Genomic DNA, 22,687 nt, shown 5'->3' with positions numbered 1-22,687 from the left:
TAGTCCTCTTACCTTTACAGTAGAACAAAAGTGCGGTAAAAATGATGTACCACTGAAGTTCCATTGGTGCCCACCTTTTTTATAGCATAGTGAAAAACTTGCCTCTTGTCCTTAAGACAACACCTGTTGTTGGGCTTGGTATACACATTCCACTGGCAGCTTGCTACCTTTGTTCTACCTGAACTTTGGCCTCTAGTATGCACCACACAGAAAAAAATATTTGAACTACCCTCAATCAGCAAAGACTACTCGAGTGCCATTCTTACACAGCCATCATGTAATGCAAGATATATATATATATATATATATATATATATATATATATATATACACTAAGCTAAACGTTGTATCGTATAAATTTTACCACTGTTGGTGTTATTTATGAGATGTGTAAATACAACTGCTCCTCTGTACTTATCTATTGTGGGGGGAAAGTTGCATATTAATTTGTTTAACGTGCGTAGTTCAAAGCCCACAACAGAGATCCTGGTCAGTGCATAGCTGGAGGTTTAGCCAGTGCAGGTTAAAAGGTATGCCAACCACTTTCTCATTCAGTTTTAAATGAAACAGACCTTGTAATCATTCATTTGAGAAATTGAGAAAGACAATATGTTTTTGTTTGTTTTTGTTTTAGAATATAACAAAAGCAAAACAAAAAATGGTAATCACACCAAAAAAACTTTATTAACAGAAATAAATCCAACCAAATTTATTTACATAGACTTAGTCCTTATCCAACCATGGATCTTTTCCTCCCTCGTAACCGCACCTCATCTAGCTTCTTAATGACAGGCTCGGACTTCTTGGAGGCCTTGGTGTAGCTTTTGAGCAGCCTCTCAAACAGCGCCTCAGTGTTGGGATGTGTGCTGAGGAACGCCTTCTCCAGAACATACAGGTCCACCCCTTTGTCCTCAGCTAGAGCAGAGATATAACTCAAGCCAAAGTCTATTAGCAGGAGGTGTCTCTCTGCTCCGTCTGAAATGTGTGTTTGAGGAGCATGTTAGACGTGGTCAGGTCTCCGTGGATCAGGTCCTCATCATGCATTCGAGCCAACATCTGGCCTATTCTTTCAGCCAGCTGCTCAAGCTGCTCCTGTCCCTCAGGCTGCTGCTGTGTAGAGGCTATGTGGTCCCGAACGGTGCAGGAATCCACAATTTCCTCCAAGAAGATACAGTGGGTGTTATGGTCAACAAAATAGACGGCAGGGGCAGGAATTCCTGAAAAGGACAGAAAACATCAAATACCCTATAATGATTCCTATTCAAATACAAAACAGAACAATTAAAACAAATAATCATGTCTGCCGCAACTTTAAAATCCAAACAAGGTCTTAGTGATAATGTCAGTGTTTCCTCAGTGTTAAGTTGCATGCTCTCTACTCGCCTGCTTTACGGCAGCGCAGTATGGCGCGCAGCTCTTGCACGGTCCTGCGGTGCGTAAGTTTCTCGTCCAGCGCTGGGTGTCTGTATCGCTTTGAGAACCGCTCTTTAACGATGACCGGTTTTCCAAGAAAGCGTGTGCGGTAAAGGCGGGCCTCTGCCCCCTGTTTCAGCAACTCTGCCTTCGCCAGGAGCTCTCCGACCTCCATGCTCCGCTCTAGAGACATGTTTACTTCCGGTCTTCCCCTCAATCTGTTCTTTAAAGAGCGACACCTGCCGATAAGAATCAGAAATTACATCAAAAGTATTAATAGATTTTACTAGTATTTTAGCCATTACTAGCCATATGTTGGTAGATGTTTATGCACCACTTAATACTAATAATAAATCTAATAGCCTATAGCCTATTGATACCACTCTTTTGTAGGTCAAGCCCAAATAATTCCAACTTGTAATTATATTAAGTTCCAAAACCCTTCCATTCCGGAAATTATAATGTCTTTATCTACAAACTTAATAATTAACCTAAAAATTTGAAAAACAGTCAAAGAAATGGTGTGGAGGAAAGTGAGGGAAAAAATGAAGACGAGTGCGTACCAGAGATTGTGCGTCCGCAGATGTGCTCCTGAGGAGTGTCGACCTCTGCTGTTCAAAACTTCCTCAATAGTTTCTCAGTCCGGCTCCGGCGCCACGTAGCTCGATCCTTCGTCTAGAATTTAGAGAGTCGCATGTGGGCACGGAAGTGGCATCAACTCCAGCACATGCGATTAAACTGAAATGTTTTGGTACATATGTGTACGAGACCGGACAGACGATAGGCTTTCTGAAGAACGGGCTCCTGTAACGGGACCACTAGAGTCCTCCCACCAAGGATTCCTCCAGACAAGCTGAAGGTAGACACTGTACTCACAGAGGGTAGTTATTATGTTAACTCCAAAACAATGGTTGTTAGTTGTCTTCAGAAGGCATGTAGAAGTGAAAGATGGGACTGAATTCTTGTGGAAAGTACATGCGTGTAGTTCAATCTTTAAAACACTTTTGTTTATTTGTATAGTAACTTGTACTAGGCTGTACTCTGTATTTACTACTGTAAAAATGTAAGCTACTTAATCTAAACAATAGCCTAAATGAGGACGTAGGCCCTAGACAAAAACGTGGGCTAGTTTACTTTTTTATTAGGGACTTTGACTTGAAATAGGCTGTATTAGAGCATTGTTTCAGGACACAGACTATGTATGATCTTATTGGCAAAGATCATACATAGTCTGTTTTGTAAGATGTTGCCTCCTCGTGTTTTCACCTTTCTGGTTTCTGTGTTTGATTGGGCCCATTTCAAGTGGAGTCAAAATTAAATCATTGATGTCAACAAGACAATCCCTATAGCAACACAACCACAACAGCTGCAGCCATCTCTACAGCTCTTTATGAAAAGGACATTTTATGATGTTTACTTCCTTTTGCTTCTGTCTCTTTCTGTAGATCCTGTCCTCAATCTCATGAAAAGAAACAATTATGGGTAAGACTTGTTAAATTAGGGTGTACTCACCTAAATACTTAAAAAACGAAATGTTTTTTTTTTTTGGTTAATGTAATTTTACATAGGCTATACACTTGCTATAACTATCATTTAGACCTTTATAAATGTAGTATTTCCCTACAAATAATACATTTTAATTGCAGGTTACTGTAGCCTCCTACTGCCCTGCCTGGTGTCCAGCGGAGGTGGTGTGGTGTTCGGGTATGAGCTGGCTATCATCTCTGGTGCTCTGTTGCAACTCAGGGTGGACTTTTCCTTGTCCTGTGTGCAGCAAGAGGCTCTCGTCAGTGCCTTACTGGTCGGAGGGCTGTTGGCGTCAGTAGTGGGGGGCTCTCTGATTGACTGGCAAGGTCGTCGAAAATCCATTCTCTTCAGCACTGGTCTGACACTGGCTGGGACAGTCCTGCTCCTCATCAATGCATTCCCTGCCCTGGTACTGGGGCGGGCCATTGTGGGCTTTGCCATGTGTATCTCCTCTATGTCTTGTTGCATTTTTGTGTCAGAGCTAGTGCGACCAGAGCACAGGGGTGTTCTGGTGAGCTTGTACGAAGTGGGGATCACTGTGGGGATTTTAGTGGCCTATGCCGTCAACTACATGATGGCTGACACACGTGATGGTTGGAAATGGATGTTTGGTCTGGCTGCAGTGCCCACTGTGGTTCAGCTAGTCTCCTTATTGTGTCTTCCTACAAACACTCAGTCTAACTGTGCTCAGATAATGAACCAGGAGTCTGCCAGGAGGTATAACTACCTGTCTCTTTTCCACACGAAGGACAACATGAGAACGAGAACTATGATTGGTCTGGCTTTAGTGCTGTTTCAGCAGTTCACAGGACAGCCCAATGTCTTGCTCTATGCTTCCACTATATTCTACACATTGGGATTCCACAGTCACACAGCAGCGGTTCTGGCCTCACTGGGCCTGGGGCTGGTCAAAGTCTTATCCACACTGTTCTCCATGACACTTTCAGACAGAGTTGGCCGTCGTCCTCTGCTCATAGGTGGATGCTCTGTCATGGCTGTTAGCTTGATTATCGTTGGACTTTTTTCTACACATTTTCATGTTCAAGAGATGGCCTGTGTTTCAAAAGGTGTAATGTCACTTACGAACATTACAGAAACACATGAACCACATATACCTGTTGAGTACTTTAATGAAACTACGATAAATAGTGGAACCAGACCAGACGTAAAGCCCTCTGTGTCATCACCTTTGAATACTACAGCTGCAAACTGGGTTGTTCTCCTGAGTCTAATGGCGGTTGTCAGCTCATATTCCATTGGATTTGGACCTAGTGGGTATTAATTATTAAGTATTTGACAGCATGCATGCTAGATTTTTGCCATGTAATAGTCTGCTAATTTGTTATAATTTTTGTTACTTAGTTCTGTGTGTCTTGTTGCACATTACACCAGTCAATCTTAGAAACAGTTCATTATGTATTCCAGACAAAGTCACACAGTCTTCAGTCTCAGACATTTACAGTATGACCATGGTCAGCAGGCAGCTTTATTTAGAAGCAGGAATTATCAGTTTATCAGTGGACTCTAAGTGAAAGTAGGTGTGCTAAAAGGGCAGGCATTAGCTTAAAGGTGCACTGTGTAACTTTTCTGGCAGAAACATGTCTTCATGGAGATGTTATTGCTTTATTCCATTGCCATATTCCAAAGTAAGGCATTAAAACTTCAAAGGTATTTTGAGCAATAAAAACACCCACACTTAAGTAAATGCATCTTATGTAAGTTTAATACCATATTGTGGAACATAAGAGGCAAAGTAATAGCATCTCTATGATAGTGGACCCCCAACTGAAAAGTTACGCAGTGCACCTTTAAATTCCTAAAGTGATTCATTTCTATTTCCTGATGAATCAGCTCTTGATACACAAAGCCCAGAAACACAAATGAAAACTAAACCATGTTCGATGTGCTAATACTGAAGCTTTCTGTGTGCCTACAGTGACATGGCTGCTCCTCAGTGAGATATTTCCCACAGAGGTTCGAGGCCGCGCGTTTGCCTTTACCAACTGCTTTAACTGGTCTGCCCATGTGCTGGTTACATTCACCTTTTTACATCTTATTGGTAAAAACCTTTCTAACTTCAGCACTTCACTTGTTTTTACTCCAATGACTTCCAACATCAATTTAATGTAGAAAGTGTAGTAAGTGAGAGATAACATTACAAATTCATTGTGTATGCAGCTGAAACCATTTAGACTGATATATATTATGTAATTTATTTTCATATCCTGTTTAACTTCTTACAGTATTTGTGAATAAAAATAGGTGACGTTTTACACTGAACCGAGGCTCAACAATCAGAATATTGTAGCTCCTGTTTCAGGGTAATTGAACACCGGTTAATGACATGCATGTTGTCATTCCTTAGATGCCATAGGACTCCCAAGACTCTTTCTCCTTTACGGGACAATAGCAGTGGTCGCTGCAGCTATTTTATGCAAAATACTTCCAGAGACGAAAGGTAAATCATTGGAAGATATAGACAAGGAGCTGCGTCTTAACCGGTAAGAAACTATGATATCCAGTGAAATACTTTGCCAATAAATGCATAAAGACATGGTTTAATGTTAAGTTGCTTTGCAGGTTTTACCAGAATGAAGATTGCTGTGGTGTCTTGTGCAGGAGAAATAGTCCACCGCAGTATCACAAAGTTGACAGTCAAGATATGGACATGGGGAAAGGATGACGCTTAGCAAATACAATATCTGATAAATAAAACATTTATTTACAAATACTTTTAAACACTTGTTCTTCACATACACACATAAAAATATATACAGAGATGTCAAGACTTTCATACTTTTAAGCATCGATATATTGTTTTATATGCCATTTCACACTTAAAAAAATACAGGTATATGTACAGTACGGCTTTCACTTACTTTGTGGCACCTTTGCATTTTTCACCTGTTTGACATGAACACAGCAGCTAGCAATCAATCATGACCATAATCAGGTATGAACCCAAAAGTAATTCAAAGGTTGGTAAATTATTAATGAAGCCCTTTCCTTCAAGCTGTATGGAAGGTTTGAGGTTGATACTGAGTCTCCAGAAAAAAAAAAAAAAGTAGTCACATTGGCAATAGTTCTTGGTAACTCATTTCATAATTGTATGTTACAATTACAGCACTTTTTTTTTTTTTTAGCTCAAGTCTATTTTTCATTGCAACAGTTCAACACCTTAAAGGCTTATAGTTTTCCTAATAAAAATATTTTTTGTGTATTTATGATTTATGATGATCAGAATTGTAAATTAAGTTAGCTATGCCCAAACATATCACGGTCTCACACCTGGAAGATACGTCAACTAAACCAGACAGGATGTGAGATTTGAGTGATATCCATAATTTATAATTTGACAGACATATGTAGTTTCTTTTAGTGTAGGCAAGGAACACATTAGAATATGGTTCATTACAAAATAGTAGCTAATGGCCTTGCAATGAGACAGTTTGTATGGAACACAAAGAAAGATCAGTCTGTTATTCCCGAGAATAAGCCTTTGGTAATACTGGAGCCATCTTATGTCACTTAAAACCGCATATGATGTTAAGTTTAAGTATTCACATCTGTCTAGGGTTGGGAGAATACAATCCAAAAAAGAAAAATCTCATAACACTAACCTATGCCCTTGGTTTGGTTCTGTAGGGTAAAATGTAAGTCTTGACCTCTCAGGAATAGAGTTCTTTCACAGACCAGACTGGGCACAACTACCCATACTTCCCAGTTTCACCAAAGCAACTGAAGAAACACATGTATTTTACAGTGTACATTCATGTGAATTTCAGGTAGTAGTCCTGGCGCGAGAGGAAGTCTAAACAGCCCTCTGTGATCCAGCCAATTGGTCTGGTACAGAGCAGCTACAGCAGACTGTTGTTCTATTTAGTCTCAAAGTTGAGGCTGGCGGTGGGAAGTGGCAGGGTGCAGGCCATCCTTGGAGAGGATGGGAGGTCACTGAGGGGGCCCAGCTACAGCGGGCACTTGGGTGCTCAGGGCGTTCGTGGCAGCAGACAGGACAGGTGAGCCACTCAGGGGTCCCAGGGCAGTGGATGCAGGCAAGGCAGAGATTCCTGAGTGAGGACAGCAAGAAAAAAACAAAACAAACAAAAAAACAAACAAACAGATGGTCAGGCTACAAAACAAATGGCTCTTGTATTTTGGAGGCATAATATCCCTTATCAGACAACTTATTGATATCTCTGGGGAAATTCTGTCATCTTGGCAGCTCACAATATAGCAGAAAAAACAAAATGTGTGCATGGTGTTACTAAGAGAAAAACTATCCAAGAGATTATAATGTATAATATTTTAAATGCTTAATCCTCAAATGCATAAGAGGTTGTTTAAGTTACACAAACTGGAGATGAAAAAAATAATTTCAGAAATTCAGCCCTTTCAAGGTCTCAGGTGCAGTACAGTCTAAAATATTAAACCGTTCCACATTCGCCAATATGAACTGCATCATTTGAAGTACAAATGAGTCTGTATATATTTAATGACATAACCACAGACCTACCTGTAATCATGCTGGCTGTACTAACAGCAGGATTCCCACTGGGCTGGTTGACTGATCCGACCACACGAGACTGATCTTTTACAACAGGAACTGCAGTGGAAAGATTACATTCAGAGCAATTCAAAGTTTTGATATTTTTCCAAGTGTATGAAAAATAGGTTATGGGTGTTTACAAAAGTAGGGATGGTCCATGGCTTCTCGGGCTGTTAGGCGAGCCTGGTGATCATAGCGCAGCAACTTATCCAAGAAATCCAACGCCTCTGGGCTCACCAAGTGCTGGTTCTCACTGTGGACAAAGCGCTCCCACCGCTTACGGGAATGTCTGCCAAAAAAAACATGGCAGACCACATCACACACAAATCCACTGACCGATTACAGTTCTGTCCTGAGATTATTTGATTTGCAGCAACCTTTAAAATTACTTACCTTCCCAGAATGTCATTAAATCGAGGCTCAAGCTCAATGTTGTATTTGTCAATATAGTCATAGAGGTCTTCTGTCCCAAGAACCTTCGCTATTCTTACCAACTGTGAAATAAAATGTTTGTTTACATGGAGAATACAACTGGTTAGCATCACATCCACACTGTTTGATGAGATTTACAGGATAAATTCTCAATTGATGCTTTCTCATTTATGGTCTTGTCCTTTTAAAGCATTGTTTTTCAATTTCAGCCTGTACCTTTTGTAGTAATTGGGAGGACTTCACCGTAATCACACATTTATTACATAGCAATGTTAGTGAGCGTATGAAGGCATGGAGTGATAAGTACTCGAATAAAAAGAAAACACTGCATTGTGCTCATGAGTGCACATTAGACTTCCTGCCTGACTCCTGCTGACTTTTTCTTGCAGAAGTCACACAGCCCCTGAGCTGCAGCCAATATGAGAATGTGACAGAAACTGTGAGAAAGATACCAAAAGTTTAAGTACCTGGTCATAATTGTCATGGCCATGGAAAAAGGGCTCTTTCCTGAAGATCATGCTGGCCAACATACAACCCAAGCTCCACATGTCCAGACTGTAGTCGTACATCTGAAACAACAAACCACAGCATAAACATACAGTAAAGCTGTTTTATGAAAAAATCCAAGCACCAGCTCAAGGTGAAATAAATGACCAGAGACAGCCCCACATCAAAAGACAAGGTACAGTACAATAGTATACCTGATAGTCAACTAGGAGTTCTGGTCCTTTAAAATAGCGGGAGGCGACTCTGACATTGTACTCCTGTCCCGGGTGGTAAAACTCTGCCAACCCCCAATCAATAAGACGCAACTGAAAGCACACAAGACCCCTCATTCTCAAATATGTCACTGAGATGTAAACACTGACATAGTGGGCCTTCTCAACACCGAACCATTGTTTTTGTCATTTACCTTCCTGTGTTCATGATCAATCATAACGTTATGTGGCTTTACATCTCTGTGCATGATTCCCATGCTGTGACAGTAGTCCAAGGCCTAAAGAAAACAATAAGCATAAAGCATTTTATCCATTCAGTTCAAGAAAATGTGAAGAATTTTTTAAAATCCTCTAGAGTCAGACTTACTTTGAGTATCTCATACATGTAAAACCGGATGTCATAATCTGTCAACGTCTGGTACAATTGCTAAAGGCAAATAGGAAATGAATACAGAGTTAAGTAACTACTTTAACCATATTAAGAGTTGATTCATTCCCATAAAACTGTCCCAGTGATTGAGGATAGAATCAGAATATGAGTGACTTTCTGACACCGAAGACATAGCACTGGATTATAATGTCCCTCCATCACATACACACATGTGTACAGATTAACACAGGTATGCCAAGAAAGGAGGTTAGATCATTTAGTATTTTGTATATAAACAAACTGGTTACCTTGAAGTCGGTGTTATTTACATGTTCGAAGACCAAAGCTGGGGTTCGTGACTGAAAACAAATGTGTGTTTATGTAAATGAATGCAGCCTACTATAGGACTAAGTTAAACAACAGAAAACACAACAAAACAATTTAAGTATTAAATTTACTATATTGGGAATTTATACATTTTCACATCTAAAAATGTATACAGTAAAATTACTACCACTAGTCTATTGCTGCCTTACAAGCTACTTATTTGGGGCTTGAGGAGAGGTGGGAAAACTAGAAGTAAAATCTCCTAATGCTGTCAGCTGAAGATCACGTACTCACAGATATGTATTTACCAAGCCAATGTGAAATGGATAAGATGGTACAGGTGGTTGTCTCACCACCCTATTGTACAGGACAGTAAAGATGATTTAAAATGCTAAACTATTAACTCAAATCTACATCAAAAATTAAGAACTTAACATGTTGAAGCAAAGAACAAGATTTATGAATACATGCCCAACAATACTCACAACAGGATCTTTTACAATATCAATGATAGATATTATATTAGGACCTCCTCGGAGATTCTCCAAAATCTTGATCTCTCGTTTGATTTTCTTTTTTTTCACTGGCTGTAGAAGGACATGATCATGTTTATTAAAAAACAACAAATAAAAATAAGTGACATTTGCATAACAAAGAGAAATTGTGTATGGAAAATCATTGTATTTTTCTTTGGTTCTTTGTAATGGAGTCATTTACCTTTAATATCTTCACCACCACTTTCTCATTGTTAGTGATGTTAATAGCCTCAAATACTTCACTGTATTTGCCACGACCAAGTTTGCGAACCAACTGAAAGTCATCCTGATTTCTATAAAGTACGAAGACTTTTTAGAGCTTAATAATATTACAATTTTTAAAAATATAATTTACTTACCCCCATTCAACCACATGTGATTCATAGTCCCAGTACTCCCTAGGCCGGTGAGTGTTAACCTCAGTGTACACCCGAGCCCGGCTTGGCACGGGTCCTGACATGTCCGACAGCTTGGCAGAGGTGGTGGTGGAAGTTAAAAGGTGAGAGGGGGAGATGACGGGATGAAGTTGTTATTTCCAACAGAATATTGGACTTGGAGAGAGCAATGGGTATGTGGTACTGGAAAAGATATACAGGTAGTCACTGGATTAAAATCATGTGCACCATAATAATCTCCCACATCAATAATACAGATAATAGTTAGATACTTAGAAGAGTCAGAATTTTATCACCAGGTCCATCCATGACCTTAATGATCAATGATGTGAGGTATATTTCAGAACATACTGAAGACAACGATTAATTGTGAGTCCATTCAACACAACACAACCCCCTGGTCCAATCAAAGCCTTCATTTCATTTATCTACCACTGTCCTTTTTTAATGACTGCAATAATTAATGTCTTGTGTAATTTTAAGTGTGTGTATGAAATACATTTCTGTAATGTCAGGGGCAGATTAATATTCATTTGGTAGTTTTGATGGTTTTACAGGTCATTTAGTTATTGCACATTTTCTCTAAGTTTATCGAACTGATGCGTCATTTTAATAACCAGGATTTATAGCTAATTAAAACAAGTGGCATGTGGTAGGCTAAAGGTGTCCGTCTAGGGTACAAGCACTGAAGTAAATCTCATGCCCATCACCCTGATTACAGAGTTGTTATAACTTTGCAGTGTGTGTGTGAATAAGCTGTGATTCTGCCTGGGCCATGCACTGCTAGCTGCTATCGGCTGAATGGCTCTGGTTCAATGATGATTTGCATCCACCTCTAGAGGTTCTGGTGTGTTTCCGCTAATCAAATACCAGAAAACATACTCACCCCTTTATAAATCGAAGGAATGAGATCCCCCTAAACAAGACATTAGTGGTAACAGATAGCACACCTCGCCGCTAACACGCCGGCCTATGTGATTTCTGCTGTATCAGAGACAATATGGCCGCGCACCACAGCAGCACCATCGAGGCTGGGGACGGGAGCCGCGGAGGACCACTGTTATTGTGTACTATGGAGACATTTTTAGATTTTTCTCTGGAAAAAGCAATTCTAGTTTAGTTTTATCTTGAAAGACACACTGAAAACGTCACATTTCAAATGGTATCCATGTAAGAAATGTATAGGCCTATGATGTGAAAATTATTTTAAAAGCAAAATAATGCAATATTATATGAGAAAAAAATAAAACCGTCACCTTACGGGACGCTGAATATAAAATAAGATTAAAAGGTAAAACATAGTTCATCAGGCTCATTCATTTTATTAAAACAACCCAAAATTATGGGTCACTAGGTATGAAAGATGGTCATGAGCTCTGGGTAGTGACCGAAAGGACGAGATCGCGGATACAAGCGCTCGAAATGAGTTTCCTCCGTAGGGTGGCTGGGCGCTCCCTTAGAGATAGGGTGAGGAGCTCAGTCACACGGGAGGAGCTCGGAGTAGAGCCGCTGCTCCTCCACATCGAGAGGAGCCAGTTGAGGTGGCTCGGGCATCTGTTCCGGATGCCTCCTGGGCGCCTCCCTCGGGAGGTGTTCTGGACATGTCCCACCGGGAGGAGGCCACGGGGAAGACCCAGGACACGCTGGAGGGACTATGTCTCTCGGCTGGCCTGGGAACGCCTCGGGGTCCCCCCGGAGGAGCTGGAGGACGTGTCTGGGGTGAAGGAAGTCTGGGAGTCCCTGCTTAGGCTGCTGCCCCCGCGACCCGGCCCCGGATAAGCGGACGAAAATGGATGGATGGATGGATAGGTATGAAAGAGCCCTTAGTTGTCCAAGTAGAATCCATAGCAAAGTAGATATTCAATTATAGCATCCTCCAGGTGGGATGAGGGATGATCGTGGGGTTCAGGTATCTCCTGGTCAAGACATCACTGTCTGACAGTCTGAGGTCCAGTTTGGTGGCAGAGGGGCTCAAACATTCTTCTTTGGAAATACTTGTCTCTAGACCACACTGACTCACCACCAAAGCACTCACGCTCCTCACAGCTGCCATGTGCTCAGCCTCAGGCTGAACCTGTTGTTATCTGTGAAAAGCACAGGGACCAGGAGTGAAGTTGCAAAGATTTGTGTGTTTTATGGCAAAGCAAATGAAGCTCCAGTGGGTGGAGACGGAGTGCAGGGACATGGACCCCCATGTGTAATTCTGTTCTGATTTAAAAATACCTGCCTCTCATGGACTCATCTGCTGGTAGACACAAGATAGGCCTTTAGACAATGTCAAGGTGGCATTATTTCAACTGTGACAGTGATGTAGAATAAAATAAGTTGTTGAATAGAAAGGAGAGAATAAAATAGAATGCCTTTATTGTCATTATAGTATAGTATAATGAAATTCAGAGCTGCTCCGTCAAAGTCCATCCATCCATCTTCTTCCGCTTATCCGGGGTTGGGTCACAGGGGCAGCAGTCTAAGCAGGAACTCCCAGACTTCCTTCACCCCAGACACGTCCTCCAGCTCCTCTGGGGGGACCCCGAGGTGTTCAAAGGCCAGACATAGTCCCTCCAGCGTGCCCTGTGTCTTCCCCGGGGCCTCCTCCTGGTGGGACATGCCTGGAACACCTCCCGAGGGAGGCACCCAGGAGGCATCCGGAACAGATGCCCGAACCACCTCAACTGGCTCCTCTCGACGTGGAGGAGCAGCAGCTCTACTCCGAGCTCCTCCCGTGTGACTGAGCTACTCACCCTATCTCTAAGGGAGCGCCCAGCCACCCTGCGAAGGAAACTCATTTCGAGCGCTTGTATCCACGATCTTGTTCTTTCGGTCACTACCCAGAGCCACCTTTTTCCGGTTGAGAACCAAGGCCTCGGACTTGGAAGAGCTGATTCTCATCCCAGCCACTTCACACTTGGCTGCAAACCGCCCCAGTGCACATTGCAGGTCCTGGCCTGATGAAACCAACAGGACAACATCATCTGCGAACAGCAGAGATGAGATCCTGTGGTCCCCAAACCAGACACCCTCCGGCCCCTAACTGCATGTAGAAATTCTGTCCATATATACAATGAACAAAACCGGTGACAAAGGGCAGCCCTGGCGGAGTCATCATGTCAACATGCACCAGGAACAGGTCTGACTTACTGCCGGCAATGCGAACACAGCTCCTGCTCCGGTCATACAGGGACTGGACAGCCCTTAGCAAAGGGCCACGAACCCCATACTCCCAGAGCACCCAATGGGGAGAGTAGAGCTGGTCCAGTGTTCCACGGCCAGGACGAAAACCACACTGCTCCTCCTGAATCCGAGGTTCAACTATTGGCCGGATTCTCCTCTCCAGTACCCTGGCATAGACCTTACCGGGAAGGCTGAGGATTGTGATTCCCCTGTAGTTGGAACACACCCTCCGGTCCTCCTTATACAGAGGGACCACCACCCCGACCGCGTTGGTCGAAGACGTTGTTGATTCAGTGTTGACATAAAATGAGTAGTTGTTGATTCAGTGTTAATGTCAAACACTTATTTTGAATATTACACTACATGTGTGTTTGCTTTTTGTGATGTTGCAAGCGGGAGAGCTCGGAGAGAGAGGCCACTTTTCACCGTCCGAGGCTAAGATAACAGCTAATAGCGTTTGTTTTTCAGCAGAACCAGAATTCAACGAGCTTCAAGTCCAACCACCTGAGCTTTCACATGCCCCGGGTCATATAGGATTTTCTGCCTTTCTCCCTTTGCACTTCGAGATGGCAGTCATTTTACATGCGAGGTGGACTTCGCTGGGTGCATCTTTCTACTTATAATATTGTAAAATGTTAGTTGTAATATAATTTGAATTTACCAGGACAAATGTACAAATTGTGCTAGCATTAACTGCTACTTGGCGCTTAGGCTTGTGCATGCTTTACTGAGTTAAGAAGTTATCAAATGTACCACAATAGCATATTTAGAGTGTATAATGTTCCACTGATGATTCTGCTACTTGGAAAAAAAAGAAAAGAATAAAATGCAACAGATATTGATGTGCATGCGGGCTCTTGGTCCGCGTAAATTCACTGTGCATTTGTTTTTCGTATTGAAATTGGATATTCAATTGGAAATTCAAAATCGTAACACTTTGTTCTAAGCCGAAAACCTATTTGCTTTTTGTCCGTTTTGTTTTCGTAGAGCCTCTACTCCGTCTGGAGGAGACCGTAAATAGTGTGTCGATCTCAGCAGGTCCATGATCTCACTCAGCCCATACACAAACGCCCTCACACGGCCTATCTCTGCCGCAACACGACTCCCGGTTTATACTGAAGTGAAGGGCAAGTTAGCATTCGTTACCTTAGCTCTTCTGAGTTTTCACCGTGTTTTTCACACCTTGTTTTTTGTTTGTTTGTTTTCTTTTTATTAATCAGTGCTGGCAATACAAAATACATTATGTCAACAGTACAAATTTATGACTGAGTATGTACTTTTTTTTTTTTTTTAACAATGACTAATTAATAAAATAAATAAAATAAAACAATAATAAAATAAATACACACATGTTAATACAACAAAGTACAATGCAAGAGGTCATATGCATCTGACTGCATAAAATAATTTATTAAAATGACTTGTTTAGATTTAATGTGACGTAAGGATCTCTTAAATTGCAAAAAATCATGACGATATACATTGAACAAGGGTTTTATATTTGAGAATTTGCATTTATGAATAAATTGTTTGGTTAGTAATAAACAAGAATTATAGAACAGTTCCTTTTTGTTGTCTTGCAAAATTACTCCATATTTTATATCTTTATAAGTAACATTGTTCTAACGTTCTAATATGGCTACAATAAAAGAACAAATGTTCAACAGTTTCTATTTCACTGTTACAAAATGTGCAGTTATTGGTCTCCATATTAAAACATTTTTTCAAGAATTCATTACAGAGGTAAATATTTAAAATTTTAAAGTGAGTTTCTTCGGCTTTAGGGGAGATTGGAAATGAGAGATAATTTGTTATAATTTTTTTAAATGATATTAACTGGAAAGTCTTTAAGTACACAAATAATTTTTAATGGGAGAGGACACAATTTCGTAGTAATAATGTTTCTTATTTTATTTGTGCAGTTTTTGTCTTTAAATTCAAATTCATCTATGGTGAGTAAAGGGCATTTTGGTATAATTTTATCATACCTCAACATGCCACTAACTAGATTTAACAATTCTAATGGAATAGCTTTGATGACTGTATTATATTGCCGTTTTGAGCAGTGTAAATTATATTTCTTCATAAGATTTTCATGGTTCATAAGGTTCCTATTGGAATCTGTTAAATGTGAAATGGACCAAATACGCTTTCTCACCCAGTCCTCATAATAGATTTTCTTTTTGGAAAGAATACATCTGTTGTTCCAGATAGGTACATTATGTGGGGTAAAATTGTGTGTGTATGCCATTTTCCAATTTAAAAGGACCTGTTGGTGGAATGTTGATGATTTGAGTGTTAATTTAGAGGTAGAGAAGTCACAGGTGAGCAGATACTCAATGCCACCACAGTCTAAGAAAATTTTGGCAGGGATATGAAACCAGAACTTGTCTATATTATTTATAAAGTTTTTCAACCATTTTAACATTAGTTTTCCATTTTCAGCTTCTAAATCAATTACATTTAGACCACCATCTACTTTTGGCTTTACTGCTAATTTTTTTTTCTTATATAGTGATGTTTATTTTTCCATATAAAGTTAAAAATACTTTTGTTAATGGTTGCTGTTAAATGATTGGGTATGGCTAGAGAGAAGGCAGGGTAAATTAATCTTGACAATACTATTTTTAGTGATTAAAATTCTGCCAAAAATGGATAAATCTCTTTGTAACCAGGAATTTAATATAGATTGAGTTTTTACTATATTATCAATGTTTAATTATTCTTTTCCAGTCTTTAGATAATACTATCCCTAAGTATTTATCTTCGCTTTTCACAGGTATTCCATATAAATTGGTATTAGGATGCTCATGCAAGGCCATAAGTTCACATTTTTTAAGGTTTAGACATAAACCTGATGCTTTAGAGAATATTTCTACTTTGCTGATTGCTGTAGGAATCTGTTCTGCATTTTTTAGAAAAATGGTAGTGTCATCAGCTAATTGAGTAATATACAAAGGTTTACCAAACACTTTTAAAGGTTCAAAATCTGTACTGTTTTTTTTTTTTTTTTTAAATATATATTGATAATAATTCTGAGATCAGAATGAAAAGATACGAAGAGCAAGGGCAGCCCTGCTTAACTCCTATTATCCAAAATCTTTTAATTGCGCCCTCAGGGAGGGATACAGAACTGTTTATATCACTTTACATCATCTTCACTAAGTTAATAAATTTAGAGCCAAATCCAAAATATTCTACTGACTTCAATATGAAGGGATGTTCTACAAGATCAAAAGCTTTATAAAAATCAAGAAATAATTTTAACCCTGGATCTTCAATTAGGTGATTATAATCTAATAAATCCATTACTAATCACACTTTTGGGCTGCATCAGTTCGCTGTATTCACATTTCTTTTAATAATAGCCTATAAACGTGCTCTCATTTGTGTGGTGTGTTGAGGTAGGATATTGTATCAAGTGGAGAATTATTAAAATGATTGGAATCAAAAGGTTAGTAGTATTCTGTAAAAATAAAATATCAGAAGTATGATGTCTTACCCAATACAATGTCTTAACATGCATTGACCTTTACTCAAAAAGAGTAATGATACATTCTTTTTTTCTATTTTCTTTAGGGTAATTTTCTTGCTGCTGGTTCACATGCATCCCCAGCTCCTAAAGGCTACAGTGGAAAGATGAAGGCTCAAGCCATTAACCATCTTGTCAGATCTGCAGGTCATGAAATGGTTAAATGTAGAACTGAAATGTAACCTCACCAATAATTTTGTAATTGACTAATTGAATTTTATATATGTGCTAAGTAGTTGAAATGTTTTTTCTTAATCTCATTCTATTTTCATGATTAATGGCATTCAGGTGTTTTTGTTTCTTGTGGGTCTTTGCATTTAAAAATCTTTTCTAAGGGGCTACATTTTTTCAAATTACCCTTTTTCAAATTACCCTCCAAGTATTTATTTGAATGGTTCCTGTATACAAAAACGTACAGCTCATGCAACAGAATAACCTTCTTAATAGGAACAAACAAATACCATAATATATTTACTTTTTAATTTTTATTCATGGCTCATTAAATATTGCATAGCCCGTTTTGTAAGATGGTTACTTGAATATGTTATATTTATTCTATTCTATATTTGATTTTACAGATTGGTATAACACATTTCTTGCTGGTTGAGCCTGGACAGCCTTTCTGCCTGTGACTGAAGTGGGAAGGACAAAGGCTTTTTTATGTCATCGTTGACCTGGCTGAATTTGGTGAACACTTCAAGGCACTTGGTCCTCAGACTCTCACAAACTTTACACCTGTATTCAAAGAACTGTCTACAACATGGACATTAGATGTGTCAAAAGAAACCCCAAGAGTAAAAGACTGACTCTTGAGGTAAAAAGTTTCTGCAATGTTAATGTTTCATTATTAGCAGGACTGACTCTATTGTGAACATTGTTATGTTTATATAATGGAGAGAAGATCTTGTTTCAAACAGTCAGACATGCTCCTCTCATTTTTGGAGATGAGCACGCCTGAATTCCATTCAAAACAAGATCTTGATTCATCCATTGATGGCTTGCATTGAAAAATCCACTTTAAAAAAATTAAATAAATGACAATCATTGTGACCAGTTGTTGAGAGCACAGAGAATTCCTGCTGTCAGTTGGATTTTGCAAAAATAGTATTGTCATGACTTGTTTAAATTGTGTTGATTGTATGATGTGCATTGTTTTAATACAAGTTAAGTTGAACTGGAATTTTGTGGTAGTTTTATTATTTTATATTTGTAAAAGGGATTATGAACTAGAATGACCACAACATTTACACTGTATTTAGTGAAGAGTTACTATTGAATAGTGTAAGATGAACACTACACTATTCCTACTTCATAAAGTGTTAAAACATAGCAATATAGTTATTACTCACTATACACTAGTGTAAAAAAAAATCAAATCTTAATCAGTGTCAAATTCAACTATGAGGAGTGTGGTTACATCTCTTTACCAGTGTTGAGTCTTCTTCTACACTTTGGAAAGTGTAGTTTTAACTCATTTTATTGTGGACCCCATAGGACATGGTAAAAGTGTTAAAATTAACAATATACCAGCTGAATTAACACTCTTGAATTTGCTGTGCAGGTCTTTATGTTCAGATTGTGTTAAAATGAAGCTCAGTCTAATTTAAGACACACACAGACACACGTAGGCCTATAAAACTAAAATCTGAAAAACATTAAGACTATAAGTGCAGGCTACCCATGCTGTCATGTTTCTGTAAATTGTTTATTTACTCTTGGCTGCCACCTTCACTCAGCAGATGTGTTTGTGTGGATGCTGCAGGGGACAGTTCACTGTGATGAATCTGTCGCACATCTGCATTGGCACAAGACACAAGACAAAGAACCTAAGACATTTGAGTGATTTCTCCTGTGCACAATCGCACTTGCTCTGTGCTAATATACCCTGCCACATTTGCTAACTACATTTGGGAGTTTTTTTCTTGCATTTCACAGACAGGTGATCAAAGTAGCCCATGAACAATGTGCTGTGGTGAGATGGAGGCCACAATGAGTAAAAAAATAAATGCACTTTTTATTAGATTTTAAATCAGTGGAACATGTCTCCACCGCAGTATACATCCACACCAAAACATTGGCTCATTTCAGTCACACATATTGTTAGAGCAAGAAAAATATTATATTTTATCACTGTCATGTCTTAAATTAATGTTTATCTTGGGTTGGCCAGGGATTTATCTTGGTTTGGTCTTGCAGGGGAAAGTCCACAGGTGCCAGTTTTGGCCAAACAGGCATAATCTTGTTTCACAATAGGGTATATGTCTTTAAGTGTTCTTGTTCTGGGCTCTCAGATAGTTCCAAGTTTCACAAACGCTGTGTGCCTTCATCTTATCGACAGCTGTGTCTCATCCTGTGTCCATGCAGCTTCACACAGTCCTGTCTGTCTTTGGCCTTTAAAGAAAACACAAGAGATTTGGATTCAGTGATAATCATACATTTTAAATGAGACTCATTAGGAATTCTATCCCTGTGACTTTAGGCTTTAGGTTTGAAACGCCTTAGCACGCCCTCAAAATATTCAAAATATTTGCTTAAAGGTATAGAACAGACCTATAACTTTTGGCCTGGTGGGCCGCCACCTGTTTGTCTCCATTAAGATTTTGCTCAGAATGTTCCCACAATTTGACATTAAACTCAATGAAGAAAAGAAGACAAGCATAATAAAATTAAGGCAAAATAGATCAATGCCATGGATAATTCATCCAACGGCTAACTTCTCCAAGGAGACATTTAGGTTCCAGATCCTCCAGAGAATGCCGTGTATTTTTAATTAGCTTTATAAGTCTACTTTATTCCCTAGTTATTAACAATGTCATCTGTCTGATAGCATCGGTACTTTTCTTGTTGCTTATAGGTGATCAGTGAGTGTTTACCTCTTTCCGCTGGCTGCTGAGACAGAAGGTACATATGTTCCTGTCCTGTTTGCTGGTCCTCAGACACGGCTGATCCCTCCCGTCTCCGTCCACTAACACGTTGGCCAGGTGAGAGATGTAGCTGGACGCCAGTCGGAGCGTCTCTATTTTGGACAGTTTCCTGTCTGTTGGCTCCGTGGGGATGAGCGTGCGTAGCGCGGTAAACGCGGTGTTCACGTTATGAGTTCTGTGTCTCTCCCGGGCATTGGTCGTGTTCCGCTGTCTTACAACGATGCCACCAGACTCCTGCCGGAAAGGTAGAGCTGCCCCCAGCGCCCCGTGCCAACTCAAGCCCTGCTCCTGAATGCCCAGGCTCTCATCGCCCTCCGATGCAACAGACAGGTCCACGGGACGGGGGAACAGATGCGCGGGCAGTGGGCTCAGCAAAGTGAAAGCCATGAGACAAGTGTTGGCGCGTAATCGTTTGGGTTAATGCCGAGTCTTTAGAGCTTTGCAGTCCAGTGGGGTTTGTGTTTAACTGGGAGGGCTCTTATAGCAGCCACTAAAGAGGCAGCTGCAGTAAGGGGAGGGCAAGACTTAATGACCCTGCATTCCCAAATGCTTGTAGCACCAAAAGAAGCACAAACTGAGCTGTAAAGATGAAGATAAGACAGCAGCACTGCAGACTGGAGCGTGCCTTTCCTACTCTCTTTTAACATGCTGTCATAGCCGATTCCAGTGTAGGCAGTATCAGCCCTGCCCTTCATTAGCTTGAAAATCTGTCCCTGCTCAACTATCATGTCTCATTGTCCCATATAGCCTATTAACAAATAGCCAAGGCTAGTGGCACGTTACAAAATCTTTCAAAATCAAATCAAAGTAAATGTTTTACATAATTTAACTTAATCATGTCATCGCACAAGACAGTATAAAGACTTGAAAGTGAATTTGCCTATATGTAATCTTACAATCAAGGACACAGACTCTGGTTCTCATTTGGTTTATAGGTCTATTATGCAAAACTGACTCTTGTGAGCTTTGAGCCATGTTACAATACAATACTGTTACCTCATCAAAACATACCTTAAGTTATGTTTTGTTTCACTCACACGTTTGAGTAATCCTTTATTATTTGTCTGTTTACATTTCTAAAGCTCAAAATGCTCTATTCCACCTTGTGATGTCATAAAGCTGTAGTTTTTATGTTAACAGCTACCATTTAACTTTTGTATAGTAGAGATAAGCAATTCTGGGCTGAAATTATCCAACTGATTCTAGTGAAGGTGTATGGAGTTTAAAAACATAGTGGAGCACTTCCTGTATTACCACATGACATCACTCATCCCAAATATGCAGGAATTGTGAATGAAACAAAACACAATTCTAGGTATGTTTTTGATAATCTCCTTAGACAGTAGCAGGGCTGTTGTCACTTATAGTGTAATGGGGTAAGTGCAGAGGGTAAATAAACACTCCACAGATGTAGGGGGTGACCAAGCATGAACTTTTGCAGTGAAAACCAAATGGCTTCCAGATTCCACCCAGTTGCTTGAGTGTAGAACAGATCAAAAGCCAGGCCCCACACTCAGCCATTATATTTAATTTTTGAACATATACATTTTAAGTAGGCTAAATTTGCCTTCATTGGGAATATCTAATAGAAACGCCAGTGCTTCCATGGTTGTGTAATTTGTCTCATACAATTTGTGGGTTTATATCATATCGATGGACATAGCTAACCCAGTAGCTGTTGCGTTCCAAATAGGAAGTGTTTATGGGGGTGCTTCCCGCTCCAAGTGACTTTACATTGAGAAATTCTCACCCCTCTCTCTGTAACTGCTACAGTGAGCCTTGCCATTCTGGCCTTAAAATGTCCGTATTAACCCACTCTACATGATCCTGGTGTTTTTATTTTGCTGCTTTGTCTGTATATAAATTCCTATTACTAATGTGGAACTGGCTCCAAATTCACCCTGCTATGAGTGACATCACTCTCTCTTCTTTATACAGTTTAGTCCTATTTGATATAACAAATCCACCAAAAGCTGTCCAGGTGAATGTGAACCTATTCTGAAGGGGCACTTCAGCACATCAGCACTGATACCCGCAGGGATTGTGGTTGATACTCACAAACTTAAAATGTTCTGCCCTGTGTGATTAATCTCAGAATACGAATGAGTCATGGTATTGCCCCTTTGACAAACAGTACTGACCTTAAGATCATGTACAGCCTTCCTATTAGTTAAATGAAAACAAATGTTATTAAAAATTAAACGAAGTAATTACTGCATGATCAGTACTCCTGTGAGACTGGTCTGTGAGACTGGTCTGTAGCAGCTGCTCACTTCTCATGACACCTGACCCTGTGCACTTCCTGTGGTCATTGAGCTGTGACTGTGTGTGGAGCTCGTCTGATGCATTTACCAATATGGGTACACATAAACTGGACTTTCAATGTTTTGGATTATACTGTCACAGCAAAGCTCTGTGTATTCTGTGATGGACACACTCTAAAGCCCATTCTCAAGAACCATACAGAAAACTAAATTCTCCAACATGTCCCATGCCAGCCTGGCAGGAGTAAAACAAAGATGTTAAACAGTATTTAATATGAACAATTTATTGCAATTTCATACAAGGAAAAGTTTATAGATAATATATTAATACTAGCAAAATATTTGTAATAACAAGTGTATCGACCCATTTTAAATATAAATAAGAAAAATACCTCAATAAATTAACTTGGAAAATAAATAAATAGTACATTTAATTACAAAAAGGCAATAAACATTATTATTTTTCTTTTTTGTAAAAAAACGAAAACAAAAAATAAATAAAAAATAAGGGCTAGTTGGCTGAGATATAAT

General features: G+C 39.6%; 4 protein-coding genes and 1 non-coding gene across 5 annotated transcripts; 1 reads left to right on the top strand and 4 right to left on the bottom strand.

The window, feature by feature from the left end:
* Positions 1–662: 662 nt before the first annotated feature.
* On the bottom strand, positions 663–1,647 carry tp53rk (TP53 regulating kinase). The gene is given in 3 exon segments (XM_055160587.1): positions 663–960; positions 963–1,217; positions 1,384–1,647. Coding segments are annotated over 3 exon segments (708 nt in total). The 5' UTR covers positions 1,607–1,647; the 3' UTR covers positions 663–730.
* A 394-nt stretch (positions 1,648–2,041) lies between these two features.
* On the top strand, positions 2,042–5,653 carry slc2a10 (solute carrier family 2 member 10). The gene is made up of 6 exons (XM_020935827.2): positions 2,042–2,272; positions 2,859–2,895; positions 3,060–4,211; positions 4,877–4,999; positions 5,306–5,441; positions 5,521–5,653. Exons 2-6 carry the CDS (start codon positions 2,892–2,894, stop codon positions 5,621–5,623), a joined length of 1,518 nt encoding a protein of 505 aa, XP_020791486.2. The 5' UTR covers positions 2,042–2,272; positions 2,859–2,891; the 3' UTR covers positions 5,624–5,653.
* LOC110170169 (casein kinase II subunit alpha) lies at positions 5,642–11,303 on the bottom strand. The gene is made up of 13 exons (XM_020935800.2): positions 11,152–11,303; positions 10,230–10,448; positions 10,052–10,163; positions 9,820–9,921; positions 9,316–9,366; positions 9,005–9,064; positions 8,832–8,915; positions 8,620–8,730; positions 8,386–8,487; positions 7,880–7,980; positions 7,627–7,775; positions 7,454–7,543; positions 5,642–7,007 (listed from the first exon to the last, which is right to left on the bottom strand). Exons 2-13 carry the CDS (start codon positions 10,328–10,330, stop codon positions 6,889–6,891), a joined length of 1,182 nt encoding a protein of 393 aa, XP_020791459.1. The 5' UTR covers positions 10,331–10,448; positions 11,152–11,303; the 3' UTR covers positions 5,642–6,888.
* On the bottom strand, positions 9,140–9,275 carry LOC129411135 (small nucleolar RNA SNORA57). The gene has a single exon (XR_008633161.1). It is a non-coding gene; the product is annotated as a small nucleolar RNA SNORA57 (small nucleolar RNA).
* A 7,958-nt stretch (positions 11,304–19,261) lies between the features above and the next one.
* LOC110170195 (transcription factor 15-like) lies at positions 19,262–20,279 on the bottom strand. The gene is made up of 2 exons (XM_020935826.2): positions 19,842–20,279; positions 19,262–19,359 (listed from the first exon to the last, which is right to left on the bottom strand). The coding sequence occupies exons 1-2, from the start codon at positions 20,277–20,279 to the stop codon at positions 19,297–19,299; spliced, it is 501 nt and encodes a 166-aa protein (XP_020791485.1). The 3' UTR covers positions 19,262–19,296.
* Positions 20,280–22,687: the final 2,408 nt, after the last annotated feature.

Source organism: Boleophthalmus pectinirostris, unplaced genomic scaffold (genome assembly GCF_026225935.1).
Source record: "Boleophthalmus pectinirostris isolate CB_2022bp ecotype Guang Dong unplaced genomic scaffold, ASM2622593v1 HiC_scaffold_3, whole genome shotgun sequence".
NCBI classification, from domain to species: domain Eukaryota; kingdom Metazoa; phylum Chordata; class Actinopteri; order Gobiiformes; family Gobiidae; genus Boleophthalmus; species Boleophthalmus pectinirostris.
This window is presented reverse-complemented; position numbering and strand designations above follow the sequence as displayed.